This window comes from Hirundo rustica, chromosome 16 (assembly GCF_015227805.2).
Source record: "Hirundo rustica isolate bHirRus1 chromosome 16, bHirRus1.pri.v3, whole genome shotgun sequence".
Classification (NCBI taxonomy): Eukaryota; Metazoa; Chordata; class Aves; order Passeriformes; family Hirundinidae; genus Hirundo; species Hirundo rustica.
The window spans coordinates 3,554,033-3,569,473 of record NC_053465.1 but is presented as its reverse complement, the minus strand read 5'-3'; the positions used below and the strand labels follow the sequence as shown (position 1 = coordinate 3,569,473).

At 47.1% G+C, this 15,441-nt stretch overlaps 3 protein-coding genes across 4 annotated transcripts; 2 read left to right on the top strand and 1 right to left on the bottom strand.

Annotated features, from left to right (window-relative positions):
- Nucleotides 1-949: 949 nt before the first annotated feature.
- ATP5F1E (ATP synthase F1 subunit epsilon) lies at nucleotides 950-2,140 on the top strand. The gene is made up of 3 exons (XM_040080188.2): nucleotides 950-1,068; nucleotides 1,246-1,372; nucleotides 1,999-2,140. The coding sequence occupies exons 1-2, from the start codon at nucleotides 1,037-1,039 to the stop codon at nucleotides 1,367-1,369; spliced, it is 156 nt and encodes a 51-aa protein (XP_039936122.1). The 5' UTR covers nucleotides 950-1,036; the 3' UTR covers nucleotides 1,370-1,372; nucleotides 1,999-2,140.
- Nucleotides 2,141-2,992: 852 nt separating this feature from the next.
- TUBB1 (tubulin beta 1 class VI) lies at nucleotides 2,993-7,047 on the bottom strand. Of its 2 annotated transcripts, none has more exons than XM_058422706.1 (4): nucleotides 6,916-7,047; nucleotides 5,264-5,401; nucleotides 5,020-5,185; nucleotides 2,993-4,908 (listed from the first exon to the last, which is right to left on the bottom strand). In XM_058422706.1, the coding sequence occupies exons 1-4, from the start codon at nucleotides 6,970-6,972 to the stop codon at nucleotides 3,830-3,832; spliced, it is 1,440 nt and encodes a 479-aa protein (XP_058278689.1). In that variant the 5' UTR covers nucleotides 6,973-7,047; the 3' UTR covers nucleotides 2,993-3,829. The 2 variants fall into 2 exon arrangements, with proteins under 2 accessions (XP_058278689.1, XP_039936121.1); XM_040080187.2 differs by having other exon boundaries at nucleotides 5,020-5,130; nucleotides 5,293-5,401.
- Nucleotides 7,048-10,698: 3,651 nt separating this feature from the next.
- On the top strand, nucleotides 10,699-15,419 carry CTSZ (cathepsin Z). The gene is made up of 6 exons (XM_040079904.2): nucleotides 10,699-10,881; nucleotides 11,379-11,542; nucleotides 12,844-13,023; nucleotides 13,593-13,743; nucleotides 13,934-14,096; nucleotides 14,555-15,419. The coding sequence occupies exons 1-6, from the start codon at nucleotides 10,742-10,744 to the stop codon at nucleotides 14,666-14,668; spliced, it is 912 nt and encodes a 303-aa protein (XP_039935838.1). The 5' UTR covers nucleotides 10,699-10,741; the 3' UTR covers nucleotides 14,669-15,419.
- The last annotated feature ends 22 nt before the right edge of the window (nucleotides 15,420-15,441 follow it).

The following is a 15,441-nucleotide window of genomic DNA, read 5'->3' as shown; positions in this document are numbered from 1 at the left end:
CAGTATTTAATCTCCTTAAGTATTTTGTCTTAATTATTTAAATGAACATTAGGTTAGGACCAAATTACTTGTGTATCAAACATGAGTTGAGTCTTCTAATAGGTTTTTGCTTATTATGTGTGGGAAATTGACTATTTTTCTTTGTGTTGATAGCTTCTAGTTTACTATGTTGTCTTTTATGGATCTGTTTAGAGCAAATGATTGAATTTCAGGTGTTTGTATCAACATCCAAAGGAAACCCACGGCAAGGCAGTGTCTGATGGGACAGAACTGTTACAGCTTGGCCACACACAGATCAACTCCAGAATGAAGACAGTCTGTTTAAAACTAATCACTGGCTCCACATCCTTGATTATTTTTTTTTTTAAATTTTTTTTTTCCTTGATAGCTTATCTAGGGAAAAGAAAACAAGAAGTGATGGCACAGAGGGGTGAGAACAGATTTAGGTGCAGAACACACCCTTTTAACCGCTTGCTCCAATGCTTAGATTACAACAGGATGACTGAGGAAGGAGTAAATGTGTAACTAACAGAAGTGCCCTATAACTAGCCATGAGCCTCATAGAAAACTTGGCCTTTAATTTATGTTCCTTAGGTAATTGACGTGTGCTTTAGTTCCGGCAATTACCAGCTCTGAACCACTGAACCGACACACACACACTCCGGTGGCTTTGACAGCCAGGCAGGCCCCGGCCGGGCGCAGGTGGAGGCGGAGATGAGACCCTCCCATACCGGGAAGGGCACACACTCTCCCGCACGCCTTCGGCCCGGATTAGCCGTGAGGAGCGCACACACAACCGGAGCCGCCATGGCCCCGCCCACCGCCCCTCACGGCCGAGGGGAAGGGGCGGGGCGACCCCGGGGCGGGGCAGGCGGAAAGGGCGGGAGCCGCGCGCCGGAACGGGGCGCTCTGATTGGCCGCTGCCGGAGGCGCGCGCCCGTGAGCGGCGGCGCGCTTGAGCGGCTCCCGCCCGCTGATTGGCCGGCGGGCACGTCCCCTGCGGCGCGCGCTGACCTTGCCGCGCGGAGCCACAGCCATGGTGGCGTATTGGCGACAGGCCGGGCTCAGGTACTGCTGTCGCGACAGCCCCGCGACAGGGCGGGGGAGAGCGGCTGGCGGCCCGGGGCTGTCAGGGAGCGCCTGGCCGGGCTCACAGCGGTGCGGGGGGAACGCGGGTTTGGGGCCCGGGGAGGCGGCCGTGGGGTGTGGGCCGGGTCTCACCGCTCTGTGTCCCCCCGGCCGCAGCTACATCCGCTACTCGCAGATCTGCGCCCAGGCGGTGCGGGCCGCCATGAAGCCGCAGTTCAAAGCGGAGGCGGAGAAGGCAGCGGTGGCCACGGTGAAAACGGTGAAACCCAAAAAGGAGTGAAATGTAAGTGGGTGGGGTGGGCTGGGTGCGTGGCTGGAGCTCTGTAGCGCAAGCGTGGCGTTACCGATAGTCTGTAACTGCTGAGTCCATTAATCCCCAATATCTGGAGATAATCGGCTCGATTTGCAGGCATGGGAGTGGAGGGGATTGCGGCTGGTGAGGTGCCAGTGTGCGCAGGTGTCTGTGACCTCATTGCGTGTGAGATGGGAAACAGCCTAATTCCATTAGTGAGGTGAGATGTACTGTCTGTCAAGCCCTGCATTGAACCACTCGGGTTTAGTCAGGCTTTTTATGGGCTTACACAGAACAGCTGGGGCTCTCTAGTGGTGCTCACAGGTTTCTCTATGATATTCACATGTTTCATACTTGCTGAACCAGCAGACAGCCTCTCTGAACTGCTCCTTCCCCTGATCAGCAAATTCGTTGTATGGATTATCTGCTCTCTGAGTCAGATGCTGTTTGTACCTTTATTTGTGCTATTCCATACATCACAAGCAGCTGAAATATTTTCTGCTCTGGATAGAACAGCTTCTATTCCTGATCTGAGATTAAATATTATTACTTTTTGTTTGAAGTGTACCTTGTACACATTCTTGAATCAAATAACTTGTATTTTTAATCTCTTGTAGGAGCTGATCTGTGGTGAATAACAGCAAACTGCAAAGCTGTAGGCAAGCTCAAGACTGCAGTGTAATGTCATCACATGAACTGTAGAACTTGCCTCTATGTAAATTGGCAAGCTAATAAATGTAATTTCTGAATGTGTGGAAAGTGTTGTTCCTCTTGAAACAAGGTTTCTGTTCTGCAGACACATTTACCTTTCAGTTCTGTTAAAATAAAAGATTGCTTTTAGCACAGTCTGGACATTCAGTAGCAACACTATTTTTAAAGCCAAATCTCTTTTTGGGTTTCATGCTGATATTTCAGGTACATAAGTGAGAGAGATTTGATGTCTAAAACTTTTCTGCCTACTACATTTTAATGATTACTTTGAAAAAAATCCTGGCTAAAATCTGTATTAACAGGTAATACAGCATATAGTTTTGAAAACTGGAAGCAGAATAATTGTGCCATGGATGTGCTGCTGGCATCTCATCTCCAGGTCTGAGACACTGAGCAGTGAATCAGGAATTGGGAGACCTGGTGTCATGAAAGAGGTGGGGAAAGAGACACAGGACTCTGAATTGTTTATCCTCATTAACACTTTGTCATGACAGGGAAAAGAGGGAGAGGGAAAAACATTCTCTGGGAAGCAGGAATGGAGAAGGACACTTCTCTTGGCTGGGAGGCAAAGATGCACTTAAAGCTGCATGGTTTGGGAGGAAGTTTTTGCATTTTCCTGCTGCTGTGTGTGGTCACAGCAGGGAGGACGTCCCACTGCACAGGAGAATTGGCTTCAGGTTCCTTCACCAAGACTGAACTCAAACACGAGGCATTACTTTCTTTAGAGTACAACAAACCTTTTCATGTAAGAGTGTAACTAGTGTAATTAAAAGTTAGTTCTTACAAGAATAAATGATGGGGTTTTGTCTAGCAAATATAGAATGGTATATAATCTTTATTTAAAGGAATATTATAAATACATTAAATAGGCAGCTGTGACGGCAAGAATTTTCACCGAAGGCAAAATATGGTTTTGTTTTAGTGACTGCCGTAGAATTTATATTAACAAGCTACAAACCATTCTATGTCTCTATAGTTGTACTGAAGGTTAGGGAAAAAAAATTTACAGTAGTTAGTACCTAGGAAAATAAAAATGCCACACCAAAACTTTTACACAAATGTCACAACTTAGTGTGCTAATGTAACTTAACTTGTAGTTAAAAAAAGAAACAAACCACACCATGATTATGAATACAAGCTCTGCAATAATATAAGCCAGCAATGTGATAACAATTAGAGTACTTATAAAATAAGAATGTGCATATTCAGTCATTTGCCCCCTGTTGTTGCTGCAGATGTACATCAGTCTGTGGAGTGATAAAAAGAGTCATTGCCTTAGCAGGCCTTAGACATGTGCATGTGTTCCTAAAACAGTAACAAGTTCACAATCAGCAGGGACTGTGTTTACCTGAGAATAAATAAATGTGATGAGCTGACAGCATATTTTGCTATTGCTTATGATCCTGATCTATATACACAGGCACAGCGGCTGTATAGTACATTCAGTATCTGGTGATTACATTCTAGAAGTGAATCCATTTACAGGAAAGGCTGGTGTGAGATAACATGTCTTCATAGTGGATTGGTTTTGGGAGAGATTCAGTGTCAACAGTTTAAGACAGTAAAGCAGAGCTGCCATTAATTTCAAAAGCACTGTGTTGTAATATCAGATACACTTGGCCAGATGCAGAGGAAAAGTCCTGAAGAAATGTGTTGTTTTGGGGTATGCAGGTGGTGGCTATTGCTTTGTCTTTAGTGAATGTGAAGAGGTCCATTTGGAGAATGTTTTGATACTTTTTACTCTGCTTCCTTTTCTGGCTTGGCTTCTGCTTCCACTTCTACCTCTTCAAATTCCTCCACGTCTGCAGTAGCATCCTGGTACTGTTGGTACTCGGACACGAGGTCATTGGTGTTACCTTCTGCTTCAGAAAACTCCATCTCATCCATGCCCTCCCCCGTGTACCAGTGGAGAAACGCTTTCCTTCTGAACATGGCCGAGAACTGTTCGGACACCCTGATGAAGAGCTCCTGGATGGCCGTGTTATTGCCAATAAACGTGGCTGCCATCTTCAGCCCTCGCGGCGGGATGTCGCACACGGCCACTTTCACATTGTTGGGGATCCACTCCACAAAGTAGGAGCTGTTCTTGGTCTGGACGGACAGCAGCTGCTCGTCCACTTCCTTGGTGGACATTCTGCCCCTGAAGATGCAGGCAACGGTGAGGTAGCGCCCGCGGCGGGGGTCGCAGGCTGCCATCATGTTCCGGGCGTCGAACATCTGCTGGGTGAGCTCTGGCACCGTCAGGGCCCGGTACTGCTGGCTGCCCCGAGCTGTCAGCGGGGCAAAGCCGGGCATGAAGAAGTGCAGGCGAGGAAAGGGCACCATGTTCACCGCCAGCTTCCGCAGATCGGCGTTCAGCTGGCCAGGGAAACGCAGCGAGGTGGTGACGCCGCTCATCGTTAGGGACACCAAGTGGTTGAGGTCCCCATAGGTGGGATTGGTGAGCTTTAATGTCCTGAAGCATATATCATACAGAGCTTCGTTGTCAATGCAAAAGGTTTCGTCTGTGTTCTCTATCAGCTGGTGGATGGAGAGGATGGCGTTGTAGGGCTCCACCACCGTGTCGGATACCTTGGGTGAGGGCACAACGCTGAAGGTGTTCATGATCCTGTCGGGATATTCCTCTCTGATCTTGTTGATGAGGAGCGTCCCCATGCCTGAGCCTGTGCCACCGCCAAGGGAATGGATGAGCTGGAATCCCTGAAGGCAGTCACAGCTCTCACACTCGTTCCTGACCACATCCATGACGTTTTCGATCAGTTCGGCACCTTCTGTGTAATGGCCCTTGGCCCAGTTGTTGCCAGCACCTGAATTACCTGTGAACAGAATTACAGAAAGAACAGACCCAAAGTTAACAGGGGAATTTTTAAAGGACTTCCAAGGGACAGTTGCCTGCAGTCAGTTTGCTGGCAGTGTGCTGTACATACCGTGGATAAAGTTGTCAGGTCGGAAGAGGGGGCCGATTTTGCTAGACCGGACACTGTCCATCGTCCCAGGCTCCAGGTCCACCAGGATGGAACGGGGCACGTATTTATGGGCTGGAACAAAACAAAATGAATGCAAATAATTACTGCTAGTGGTCAAAGAAACAAGCTTACAATCCACTCTGGAAAGCCCAATCCACCTGGAGTGGTTTAGGCTTTTTGTGGGCTTTTTAATTACTTATTTTACCCTCACTATTGGCTCTGCTGGGCACTTACAGTAAGCCTCATTGAAGTATACATTAATTCGCTCCAGCTGCAGTGGTGAATCCCCACGGTAGTTCCCAGTGATGTCAATCCCATGTTCATCACCGAGCACCTCCCAGAACTGCAAAGGGAAAGAGATACAACACGCTGAGAATGCTCTATTTTCAGCACACGTTCAGCACCAGCTCTGGGAACTGTGCCTGAAGCAGGGGATGCTTTGCCCTTTATTTACCAGATCAGAACAGGGATCCTTCTCTACCCCTCCCAAATAAATTTGAGGGCAAAGTTTAGCAGACCATTTATGCTGCTTAGCTATGACCCATGCACTAATAGGTGGAGACCCTCAATTTGTTCTCTTTATAGTAAAAGAAAATTGATGATAGTTTAAAAGTTTAAATAACAGTTACTATTTGGTATGAGCTTAACAAAAAGGTTGTGAGGGTGTGGATTAGGGAGAGTTGCTTTGAGTCCTGCCATGCACAAGTGGGACCATGGCACGACAAAGCTGGCACAGGCAAATTTGTACGTGAGCAAGGCTTTCCACAAACAGCTGCTGGTCCTAAAGGTCCTATCTTGACACTCATATGGATGTGCTCTTGTGCTGGGCTCTTATCTGGGCTGCAGCCACAGCAGTGTTCATGCAGACACACCCACCCACTGTAATGACCCGGCTATTCTAATATTAAAGGTCTCCTGGGTTAGCATCCAGTCCCATTTTGAGTGTACAAATACACCACGGCCAACAGGTGCGTGTTCCACACTTCATGTTCCATTTAAAGGAATCAAGGTTAGGCATGGGAGAAAGGGGAAGAACACCACAGGACAATCCCTCAACTTAAAAGATGTCTTAAAAGACACCCCAGCCCAAAATAGATAATCTTTGGACAACTTCCTACTTATCAATTAAAAAAAAAAAAAAAAAAAAAAAAAAAAAAAGGGTGGACATCACACAGCATAGAAATTGAGGGGTCTTTTTTACTCCTAGCCCAGAAAGTCAGCAACAGTGACTACTCCTTATGTCACAGCTTGCCAGTGTTTGAGCTACAAAAAAATACTCTGAATGATATCTGTCTCTCACAGGAGGCCAGTGACACTTTGTGTCATTCTGCACTCTAACACAGGTTATGCTGTTAATATGATCCCATATGATCTTTAAGACCCCTTCCAACCCAAACCATTGTATCGTTCTGTGATATTTAAGAATAAAATGTGGCAGAGCTGCTGCTCCATGGCTGTACTAAAGTACCAGCAGCACAACTTCACAGCCCTGGAATTACTGGCTCTGTCACTTGCCCCACTTGCAAAATAAATATATTTTGCAGAGTATATGAGTTCCCCCAGGGAATAGAAGTCCCAGCAGGAATGCTCTGGTGGACTTGTAATCACTGGGCCACGGTTATTGCAAATGAGCATTGAACTTTTGCATGAGGAAAAGTTTTAAAACTTTTTTTGCATGAGGAGCAAATCCAGCTTTTACCTTTCATATAAAAACACTCAAGTTCCCTGCTAACATGCCATGCTTCCCACCACTGAGTTACACAGTAATTGTCCCCGCCAAAGTCCCCATCCACTGATGACGAGTGACCTGCTACCTCTGATCTCCTACTAACGATCAGGGTTGAAAAGAGACCTTACCTTGGATCCAATTTGGTTCCCACACTGGCCAATCTGCAGGTGCACGATTTCACGCATTTTGTGTGGCTCGGACGTGTTGGTGGCTACAACCTGTCCCAGGCTCTCCAGCTCCCCAGAACAAGCCCTGTGCCTGCTGCTCTATCAGCTACACCCAGCACAGCCCGGCCCCGGGGGCCCTTTTATACCCAAGGGACTGTCACTCAGCCAGCCAGGGGAGTAGCCAGCCCCAGGCACTGCACCAGGAGCCCAGGGCCTCTCTACTGCCTGGGTACAGGTACAACAGCACAGGTGCACCACTGAGGGGCTGGGAAAGCTGCATTGTCACATGCACCCCTTCCCAGTTCTCTCTGCAGTAATGTGGTGCATGAATATATGTGCATATTCCGTTGGTGTTTCATTATTTTATATTAGACATCATACATATACAAATATATGTGCATATGTAGGATTATAGCCCAAAGTGAGTGATCTTAATTTATTAAGCACATGTGCTTCTGCCACATAATTTAAATTTTAGCATCATATGAGTCATAGAGGACAACACCCATAATAAAAATGGTAACAACTTGTGAGCAGGGGCCTCCTATAATCACAACATTCAGTGCGTTGCAAGGCAAACTCCAGCTCGCTAACAGGAGTCATTCCTGATGTTTGACTGCATAAAGGAGGGGAACAGGAGCAGTAACAAAAAATACTCTGTAACATAAAAATAACACTGTGTTCTCAGTGATGCATGGCCCTTAAATAGTTATAAGAATCTATCATTATTAGCCAAAACTTGAATTAACTTGTGACTAATTTGCATGCTCTTTCTCTCTCTCTCTCTCTCGCTCTCTCTCTCTCGCTCTCTCACTCTCTCTCTTCATTTTCTGACAGCATTTCTAATATTTCTTAATTTCTTATATCTCAGATGTACTTCAGAACTTGCCAGGAAAATGCTAGAGATGAAAACCCCATTTCACTGAAGTTCTCTGAAGTGAACTGTAGCATTCACTGAGTGAAACATCTCCCTGTGCTAAAGGAAACCATGTGAGGCAGAACAAAACACAGCACAGTCATGTTTGGCTGCTGATAACCCGGACCAGTATCACTGAGCAGCAGAAACCCAGGATAAAATGACTTCTAGAAGCCTAGAGCAGTTTCATTACATGTCAAATTATTGTCACTGCCTTGCAAGTGTTCCTTTTAAGGACGGGGAAAGGAACTCTAATTAGGAAAGCACCTTAAATTATTTAGCATAATATGGTGACAGTGGAAGGGCTTGACTCACTGAACGTAACTACTCTACCACTTTATGGGGTGCTAGAGATAAGGGATTTCTGACCTTCCATATGGTTCCAGATGAAAAATCAGCTTACTCCAGGCTTCCCCTCCACTTGATGACTTCCACTTCTCCCACCAGCCAATGAAGGAACAGACAACTGCTCCTAACACAGAGTTCAGCACCAGAAGTGCATTTTAAAAAAGTGAAAGAGCAAATCCATCATCTTCTGCCATGCTATGAGCATACTGAGAAGGGAGCAATAAAAGGAAGACTTTAAATTCAGGTAAATTCATTTTGTTTCCTTAAAACACAAGCATTTTATCATTTTCCAAAAGATAAGTATTCTCTTAGCCATTCAGTTTACCCAGCAAGACACGCAAAACATTCTGTTCATTGCCACACTGCCAATACTTCCAATGGCTTTGGATATCTCCTACAATGCCCTAAGAAAAATCTGAAAAAGTTACTTGGACATTCATTTTAAAAGCATATCTCATTTTATTTATGCACATTTTATACTTGTTTTCTCCAGCCATCATTAGCTAAGAGCGGTAAATGCACATCTGAGTTGTAGATTCAATTGCTGCATTCTGAACAGGAGCTGCCTTGGCACAATTTCAATAATAAATAATAAATAATAAATAATAAAGAATAAAGAATAAAGAATAAAGAATAAAGAATAAATAAATGGAATTTCAAATATGCAATGTATTCACAATAGATACAGCATAGGAAGAGGCTGAAGGTTCTAACTCACTGTCCAAAAAATATGACAAAATAATTTCAGCAATAAATATATTCACTGAGTGCATCTCACAAGGCAAGGGGAAAAAGGGAAGTGAAAGAAATATGCAATCACTCAATAGGGGTTTTTCCTCTTGCTGAAAATAGCTCCTTAGAATCAGGTGCCTCCTCTGAAGCGCTTCCTAAAAGAGTCTTAAAAATTCTGGCACGCAACACCAGGTAGCTGGGATGCTCTGTGAAGCGGGTGTAGGTTTGGGCCTCTTTTCCTCTCCTCCCCATCTGCATTTCTGTGACCCTCTAGGTCTGACTTTACCCCAAACCCGGCCTAGGAGGGCCCTGTTTCTGTGCAGATTTAGGGCAGGTCTGTCCCTGCTGAGCCCTGGGCAGCCCCAGGCCTGTTAAGAGCCCCGGGCCGTTCCCAGGCACAGCCACGGCACATGTGCAGCGGCAGATTAGCAGAGAGAGGCGCTGGGGACAGAGGGGCTGTGCTGTGTGGGCCGGCTCAGAGGCACTTTTGGCGCTGGGGAGATTAGGAGCAGCCTGGCACGGGCACAGCCACTACAGCCGTCCCACAAAGGCCACTATCAGGCTGCTTCCAGAGCCTCCAGAGCCGGCCCCAGATACCACAGCCCTGGTGATGCGCTTGAGCTGAGACCACAAAGACGCCAGGCTTTTGTGGTTGCCGGGCTTTTTGTTGTTGTTTTTGTTTTCTTGGTTGGTTTTTGGAGGGGTTTTTTTAACAGTACCCCCGGTAAATATGCATGTGCAAGGAGGCATTCTGGGATACTCTTTTTTAATGGTTTGCTTGGGAAGAACTGGCTTTTCAGAGTAGCTGAGAAGATTGCTGAGAGGAAAGCCTATCAGTTGGAGATAAGCCTGGCTACAGGCCATCAGATAATTTCAGAGATCTGTGAATGGCTACCAGACAAGCTGATGCAAGTCTTAACTGACCTGGGCTAGCTGAATCACCCTTAAGAATGATACCAAAACAACCTGCATTCAACAGAAAGGCTCCATTCTTGCTCTGCTGTTCCTTTTGGTACATTGGTTCTCTGTGCCTCAGTTTCTCTACTCACAGTGTGGAGCTAATAAACCTCAGGCCCTCTACAAAAAGTGCTGAAAGCTAAGGAAGAGAAGCTAGGAGGGGAGAACTGTCTGTGGTTTACTAAACCTGTTTATCAAACATGAAAGCTTCTAGCTAACGTATGGAAAAAAGACTGGTAATCCGTTCACACAGTCACTAGAAGCTTCTGCAAGAAAATTAGAAAACTATTTTTACTACTGACTAAATCCTCTAGCAAATAATAAAGAATCTTCAGATGTTCCAGCCCTGAGGAACAGCCTAGAAAATGGACACAGGCCTGTGTTCCTTCGCTAATTGTAGCATTAAAGGGCTTGAGAAATCCAGAACTTGGGACTAGGATAAAAACAACAACCAGACAGAAAACCGGTCACAGCCGCTGACCACAGTCTAGCACAATGCTGAGGTGTTAGGCCAAAGGTGAAGGGACCTGGAACAGCGCCCGTCCCAGACACAAGCCCTCTTCTCACAACCCATGTGACCAAGTTTTTGACCGTGCGAGCTGGAAGCGTCACCGGGGGCTGGGAAGGCGGGATCTCGGTTTGTTCCTCGTCCCCGAGCGATCCATCGGGCAGCCCAGGGCGGTACGGCACAGGAGCGAGCAGCCCGCCCGGGGCCGTGCCGCTGGCCCCGCCCGCCGCAGGTGAGGGCGGACCCGTCCCGCCCGTCCCTGCGCGCCTCCCGCCGCCCTCAAACCGCGGTGCCGGCCGCGGCCCGGGAGCTGCCGCTGTCCCGGCATGGCCACGCTGCTCCAGCCCCTCATCCCGCTCCTGCTGCTGCTCTGCGGCTGCCTCTGCCCGCCCGCCCGCGCCGGGCTCTACTTCAGGGAAGGGCAGCACTGCTACAAACCGGCCCCGCGCAAGGCGCCCGGCCTCAGGTGAGCTCCGGTCCCTTTTCCCCTCCCGGGGCCACCCCCGGCCCCTCTCCGGTCACGTTCCCGGCCGCACAGCAGAGAGAAGCGCTGGGGGAGGGCTGGGCAGGCACGGGGGGGAATCCGGGGGTGCCGGGGGGATGTCCGGGGTGTTTCGGGGGTGCCTGGGGGGGGATCCGGGGGTGGTTCAGGGGTGTTTCGGGGGTGCCTGGGGGGGGATCCGGAGGTGGTTCAGGGGTGTTTCGGGGGTGCCTGGGGGGGGATCCGGAGGTGGTTCAGGGGTGTTTCGGGGGTGCCCGGGGCTGGTTCGGGGCCGCTCCGGCCCTGCCGTGCTCCGGGGGCGGTCACGAGACCGCGGGGCCGGAGCGGGCACGCCGCGGTCACGTGACCCCGCCGGACAGCCGCGGCCTCGTTAAGAAGCTCGGTGAAATCCGCGTTTGGTAAGGATTTTTTTTTTTTTTTTAAATACCTTCCTCCTCGTCCCGTCCTCCCCCCCCCGGCAGGACCTACCCCCGCCCGCACGAGTATCTGGACGTGTCGGCGCTGCCGCAGAGCTGGGACTGGAGGAACGTGAATGGGGTGAATTACGCCAGCACCACTCGGAACCAGCACATCCCCCAGTACTGCGGGTCCTGCTGGGCCCACGGCAGCACCAGCGCCTTGGCAGGTACGCTAGGGCTCACCCCCGGGCTGGCTCTCCGCTGGAATCGGTAGTTTTTGGGAAATAAAGGAAGTTTAGCTTCAGATTGCTGATAGCTGGTATAAGGTGTTAAATCACGGCAGTGACTAGCAGAAAAACGGAGGCTGAGCTGTCTGTGAATACACCAGGACAGTGGGAATGCCCAAGCTGAAGGCAAGGAGGGTTGGTTTCATTAGAAAAAGCAACCAGTGGGAGGCTGTCTCCACCTTATCCAAAGGCAGCGAGGGGGGAATGCTGGTGTGTGGTTAAAAACCTGTTTGCAGTAGGAATGTGGCCATAGCACCTCCCAAACTGCTCTTTAGGTTCTCGGGTAAGGGCTGGGGTTTCTGCCCCTGCCTCGGAGTGTGGTGGCGGCTGCAGCAGATGCAAAAGAGCTGTCAGGTCTCCTTCTCTTTTCTGATACCTCAGCCTGTGGCTCTACAGAAGGGCTCTCCAGCCGTGCTGTGAATGAGGAAATGAAAGAAATTGCCTCTTGTGGGGTATTTGCTACAGGAGCCCTGTCGTTACAATGAACTGACCACCGCAGCAGACATGCCAAGTCTGATTTCAGCAGGAATCTTCCTACCAGCCTTTTTTTTAGTCAAGGGGAAGCACTGGTTTGCTACATTAAGACTGTTAGTGCAGAGAAGCAGTTTATAAATACTCGTCAGGAAGCTTTTCTGCCAAGTAAGCTTGTTTCTGACAAAACGAGGCAGCAGGGTAGCAGTGCCTGTCTGAGATGGTAGGATAACAATGAGATGCTGATGTAACAGCAAGCAGATACCTCTGAAAGCTTTGTTCTGCATTAAGACTGTCTCACAGAGCCAGCAGCCTGGACTCCATGGGCTTATGTTTATGCATGGGCTTATACCCAGATCTCTACTGCTGTAAATGATGCTGGTTGGAGCTGTTTTTATGATGTGTATTTGGAAACTCTTCACTGTCAAAGTCAGGAAACAGATCTGGAAGTTTTCAGAAGCTGTGGCTTGAATTAAAGAAGGTCTAGGGCTCTTTAAGACTTCAGACAGATCTTGCTCATCTCCTTGTTTTTGTTGAGTTTTTAATGAAAAAATCCCTCCTAATGGAAACCCACAATAATAACTCAGCCTCTGGTTTGAATTAGGTCATGCTGAGTTCCTCACTGCAGACAGCAGAGGCTTTTCCAACCACAAGTGCTGCTGTCTGCAGACAGTTACAGGTTCAATGAAGAGGAGGCAGTTTCTAAACCAGTTGCAATGTGTAGCCACCCGCATATTCCAGTAGCAAACCCCAGTTTCTTATCGTTACAGACCGAATCAACATCAAGAGGAAAGGGGCTTGGCCTTCTGCCTACCTGTCCGTGCAGAATGTCATCGACTGTGCTGACGCCGGGTCCTGCGAGGGCGGGGACCACTCCGGGGTCTGGATGTACGCCCATGACCACGGCATCCCCGACGAGACCTGCAACAACTACCAGGCCAAGGATCAAAGTAGGATGTCTCTGCTTTGCTGTAGGAATTCTTTCCAGGTTTAGCAGATCTCAGTGTATTTAAAAAAGAAAAGATTCCTGGGTTCCTGCTGTTTGACTGACAGAACAGGTTTTCTTTATGGGGCTGTGTGTGTCTCCTACTCCAGACAGACAGTGTAGCACTAAATCATGCTCAGGCAAGTTTGCACAGCTGAATTGTTTTAACTTAATCTCTTAAATCCGTGACACACAATCTCTAATGTACTGAAATATTTACAAGTGTCACCTCAAGCTGAACAAAGGAGAAATTTAGCCTTTGGCTGGTCATGTATGACTGGAATGGTTTCTCTGTCATCAACAAAGTATTTATACCTGTGAAGTAAAGAACAGTCCGTGGTGATAATTAGGACTTCAAGTGTGGTTTCCAGAAAATAATTGAGTTCACCAGAGAGAATATGTATTAATAATTACTCTGAAGTTATTAATATCTGCCTCAAATTATAAAAGCTCAGTGTCCTGCAATCACTTCACTTCAAGAAAAGCACCTTCCTGCAGATTACCTCCAGTGGTAATCTCACCTCTGTTTTACAGAGTGTAAGAAATTCAACCAGTGTGGAACTTGCGTCACTTTTGGAGAATGCCACGTGATCAAGAACTACACTCTCTGGAAAGTTGCTGACTATGGGTCTGTCAGTGGAAGAGAAAAAATGATGGCAGAAATCTACACTAACGGACCAATTAGGTAAAAAAAAGATACCTGAAACTCAGTGTACATTTTCGCTCTAGCACATGTCAGCAGCTCTGCACTAACAGACTTTAGTTTGTATATAAACTGAGATCAGAATTCAAAATGCAAGAAAACCAGTTGGTTTTTAGCCAGGCCCCTGCCCTGATCTCCTTGTATGAAACCTTCTTTCTCTGTTTTCTTGCAGCTGTGGCATAATGGCTACTGAAAAGCTGGATGCCTACACAGGGGGACTGTACACAGAGTACAACCCCTCACCGACAGTGAATCACATCGTGTCTGTGGCTGGCTGGGGAGTGGAGAACGGGACAGAATACTGGATAGTTCGTAACTCCTGGGGTGAGCCCTGGGTAAGGAGACACGGCAACACGCTTCTGGCTTTGGAGAGAGGGTGGGGGTCTCGTTTGCAAAACTACAGCCTGTGCGTATAAAACTGCAGCTTTCTTTGAGCTAGACTAACAGTTTAAAAATGGCACCCAGCCAATCTGAAGACAAGGGTGTTTGGCTGAAGCTACGTGAGTAATGTTAGCACTTATCCCAAATTCTGCCTTCCAAGGATGTGCAGCTCCTGTTACAGGCAACTGGAAATTGCTGTTGTAGGCAGAAAATCAAGTCACGTACCTGGACTGGATGAGTGGGATGTAAATTCACCAAAGCAGGTTGCCCCATGACTCCAGGGTTACACTTCAGCTTAAGTGAATTTCTCCATTCCCTTAAAACACTTATATTTGGCAGACAGAGCAGACTCACCAACATAAAATTTCTGTATGTGTTTCCTAATTTACAATGCAAATTAAATCCTCTACAGGGTGAAAGAGGGTGGCTGAGGATTGTGACCAGTGCCTATAAGGGTGGAAGAGGAGCAGACTACAATCTGGCTATTGAAGAGGACTGTGCATATGGAGATCCTATACTGCCTTGATTCTACATGGTACAGCTTTTTGTTTAGGTACTTTGTTTGGAAGTTTCTCAGCACAACCTCCTTTTGTTTAAGGAATAATAGCCTAAGAGTCTTTCACAGTTCAACACCGTGAGGCAGTTCTGCAAAATTAGCCCAGATGCAACATACAATGCCTTTAAAAAATACAGAACTGCCCTAATTCTATTTACATCTTGAAGTAATTCACTCATGAAGGCGTTGTCTACCTTGATGCACAGTATTGAAATCACACTGACTGAATCACAGAACCTGTATGTGTAAATATCTACTTTTTTTAAATACAAATCATGTAGATGTACTGGAAAATATACTCAATATTTGGGTCTAGAGCTTCTTTTAAATTCTGTGACAGTACTGACCAAATATGTTGCAATGCTGCAAAAGCCATTATGTCTGGACATGATAAATCCAAAATGTTAAACCCTGTTGCCTTGACCTCCTGGTGAAACAGTAGTGTTGGTAGTCTCAAATAATGAGGTTGCTTTTATCCACCAAAATTATATAAATGGGAATTACTTTGAGCAAAAGCCAGTCTAAAAACTTCCTACTTAATTAGTCTTGTCTTTGCACAAATTTCTTGCTTTAATATGTGATTGTGCCCTTTTGCCTCTTTAGGTGAAAAATATAAAATGCCATAACCCAGAATTCCTCACTAGTATGACAAATCAGTGCCATATCAAATGTTACTACCTGGCATTGCTAACTGCATTTAATAAACAGACTTTTTCTCTTACATGACTGGGTATTTATTGTAA